This window comes from Aplysia californica, unplaced genomic scaffold, assembly GCF_000002075.1.
Source record: "Aplysia californica isolate F4 #8 unplaced genomic scaffold, AplCal3.0 scaffold00484, whole genome shotgun sequence".
NCBI lineage: Eukaryota > Metazoa > Mollusca > Gastropoda > Aplysiida > Aplysiidae > Aplysia > Aplysia californica.
In genome coordinates this window covers 449468-453050 of record NW_004797754.1, presented here as the reverse complement: position 1 = coordinate 453050, position 3583 = coordinate 449468, and the positions used below count along the sequence as shown (strand labels likewise).

Here is a 3583-nt window from a genome sequence, read left to right as displayed (position 1 = left end):
GAGAGAGAGAGAGAGAGAGAGAGAGAGAGAGAGAGAGAGAGAGAGAGAGAGCGAGAGAGCGAAATAGATGGTTGAAAAGAGAGAGAGAGATTGAGAGAGTGAGAGATAGACAGACATACAGACAGACAGACAGACAGACAGACAGACAGACAGAGAGACAGACAGACAGACAGACAGACAGACAGACAGACAGACAGACAGACAGACAGAGCGCAAATGAGATTGGGGATAGAGACAGTAAGATGAAGGGGAAGGGGAGCATATTAATAAACATTGTGTGTGTGTGTGTGTGTGTGTGTGTGTGTGTGTGTGTGTGTGTGTGTGTGTGTGTGTGTGTGTGTGTGTGTGTGAGAGAGAGAGAGAGAGAGAGAGAGAGAGAGAGAGAGAGAGAGAGAGAGAGAGAGAGAGAGAGAGAGAGAGAGAGAGAGAGAGAGAGAGAGAGAGAGAGAGAGAGAGAGAGGAGATAGAGATGGAATGATAGATAGATAGATAGATAGATAGATAGATAGATAGATAGAAAGATAGATAGATAGAGAGAGAGAGAGAGAGAGAGAGAGAGAGAGAGAGAGAGAGAGAGAGGGGGGGGGGGAGAGAGAGGGAGAGAGAGAGCACATATTTTTACTTTGTAGTATTTTGTATATAGTTTTTACGTTTGCTTAGTAATAAATGTTGAAATTCAAAAAATATTTTCCTGTATTTTTAAAAGTGCATTTTGTTCTCAGGTCAGTTTTTAAAGTCTATGGTGAGCATTCAGAAGGCAAAGCGTGTTCTGGACATCGGCATGTTCACTGGGTATAGTGCACTGTCCATGGCTGAGGCCCTACCTGGTATGTATGGTTCCAACTCCAAATGTTTTATGATTGAAATTTTGTAATGCCATGCTCATTCTATATTCACCCTTGTTTTTGATGAGGTTTTTATTTTGTTGCTTTGTTTGTTTGTTGTATTGTTTCAAAAAAAAAAAAAAAAAAGTATTTTCGGGAAAATCTTTCGGACAAGTTACTGCTTAACTTTGCTTTGATTTTTTTTCCGCCTATGCAACAGGTCTTACCAATGTTTGGTGGTTGGTGGGTGCTACCTGGTGCGGTTTGCTTGTTCTTTCCTGTCAAACATCTGTCGTCCTTATCCCTCATTCTTTCTTGCTTTTGTTACTCTTGTAACAATCAAATCTTGGGCACTTATAAGACCTAGAATCTAATTGTGTTGCAAGTGCTGTAAATTTCCTAGCAAAATTAATTTTATCTGTGGCAGTGACTTCCATAATAATAATAATAATAATAATAATTATAATAATAAAATAATAATAATAATAATAATAATAATAATAATAATAATAATAATAATAATAATAATAATAATAATAATAATAATAATAATTGCATTTATATAGCGCATATCCACGCTCAAGAGCATGCTCTATGCGCTTTACAACTATTATTACCCCAGCAGACCCTCTGAGAACACCCAGAAACATACTCAGCTTCCACGGAAGCATACAGTGCAAGCTGCGGATTTCACGCGCTCAAATACTATCAAACTGACATGATCGTTCACTGTCTATAGCCGGGTACCCATTTCCACCTGGGTGAAGTGAGGAGAATTTGTGCAAAGTGCCTTCCATGAACTGACAAAAAAGGTACGGTATTGACAAGTTTTTCTGTATCTATCTGCAGCTGATGGAGAGCTTGTCACTCTTGATTTTGATAAGTATCTGGAGACCTTTACCGGATCTCTCCTTCGGGAGTCGCCTCATGCCAAGAAAATACAAATCTTTATCGGTGAGTTTCCGTTGTCTTCTTTTTTTTTGTGTTAGTTCAAAGGCTCTGGGGTTACCAACTGTATGCTCTTGTTCACCGTCGACTGTGTTGTGTAGTAGCTGTTTTGCGCTTCGCTGTCGCTCACAGGAGACAGGAGTTCGATTCTACAATGGGGAGAGTTTCTATCGACTTTTTCGCTCTTTCTGCTGGTATGCTATAATTATAATATCCCTTTCGGCCCATGTTGGCCCCGACAGGCAGGGTTGGAAGCCTGCCTCTTAAATGATCTAAATTTTCTCGATGGGGGTGTAAAAATACACTATATACAAGAAAGTGGTGTGTTTGGTTTGTTATATTTTGTGTGGGTTAAAGAGAAGTACACAGATAGGTACAAAAATAGCCGGCTGTGGGGAATACTTTTTTCGCCACTTGTTGGTATCAGGCTAATAGTGTCTAGTACAAGCGTGGGTGCTCAGAGGGTGACCAAGGTATGTCATACTTTTGTTCCTTTACCTCTGTCTGTCTGTCTGTCTGTCTGTCTGTCTGTCTGTCTGTCTGTCTGTCTGTCTGTCCGTCCGTCCGTCCGTCCGTCCGTCCGTCCGTCTGTCTGTCTGTCCGTCTGTCTGTCCAGCTCTTTTGCTCCCCTTTGTGATGTCTGCCTCCCTCGTCGCTGTTCTAGGTTGTTCTTTTTCTCTCCACCTATCAAGATGTTCTTTTTTTATCAGTAGCCAAGATGTTCTTTTTTTATCAGTAGCCAAGATGTTCTTTTTTATCAGTAGCCAAGATGTTCTTTTTTATCAGTAGCCAAGATGTTCTTTTTTTATCAGTAGTCAAGACGTTCTTTTTTTTTCCACTTGTCAATCTGTTCTTTCTCTCCATTAACCAATGTGTTCTTTTTTCTCCAATAGTCAAGATGTTCTTTAGTCTCCCTCTCTACTGATCAAAACGTTCTTTATCTCCATCTCCAATAGTCACGATTTTCTCTGTCTCTGTCCTCTCTTTCTCCAGGCTCACTCTCAGACTACATGAAAGACACTGTGAAGGCGGGAAAAAGTTTTGACCTGATCTTTATGGATGCCGACAGATCTTATTACCCAGAATACTTGAAGGTGAGCTGGGTGGTTGGAGGGTGCCACTGGATGGTTTTACTTTCTTTTCTTTATATCTGTGGCCGACAACAAATTTACTTGGCAAAATCAGGTAACCAATATCGTTACAAAAGGTAAATCAAAGGCTGTACTTTCTGTGGAAACTTAGGTCTTTCAATCTGAATCCATCCATTTTTCAGATATTCTACACCACCACAATAAAAACTTAGATAAATTTGGTTATCTCTTGCTTTGGTAGCAAGTTGGGAAGGCAGCACATCATAAAAATAAACATGTTGATAATAAAGGCATCAAGAACAATTGGTAGAGACTTAAGTAACTTTGAATATCTGCACAAAACAAACGTTCTAAAAAAAAAAAAAAAGCGGAAGTAATGCTAAATGACTGGAGCCACGCACTGACATTGGAATTTAAATTATCTACCCGCAGTAAACGATGCATTTCCAAAAAAGCAAGAGCAGAAAGATATAGAAATTTATTAGTACCAACTGCAGTGAGGTTCCTGAACACACAGTGCTACAAATGAAACCGAGAGAGAGAGAGAGAGAGATAGAGAGAGAGATAGAGATAGAGATAGAGAGAGAGAGAGAGAGAGAGAGAGAGAGAAAGAGAGAGAGAGAGAAAGAGAGAGAGAGAGAGATAGAACAAGGGAGAGAGAGAGAGAGAGAGATAGAGAGAGAGAGATAGAACAAGGGAGAGAGAGAGAGAGAGAGAGAG

The 3583-nt window shown here is 40.1% G+C and overlaps 1 protein-coding gene across 1 annotated transcript in view; it reads left to right on the top strand.

The window, feature by feature from the left end:
• Window positions 1-3583, top strand: part of LOC101847135 (O-methyltransferase MdmC) — a gene marked incomplete in the record, with an annotated part of 10769 nt that overhangs the window by 3297 nt on the left and 3889 nt on the right. The window contains 3 exon segments of the mRNA XM_013086598.2: window positions 723-827; window positions 1674-1778; window positions 2766-2866. Of these exon segments, the coding sequence (XP_012942052.1) occupies window positions 723-827; window positions 1674-1778; window positions 2766-2866 (311 nt within the window).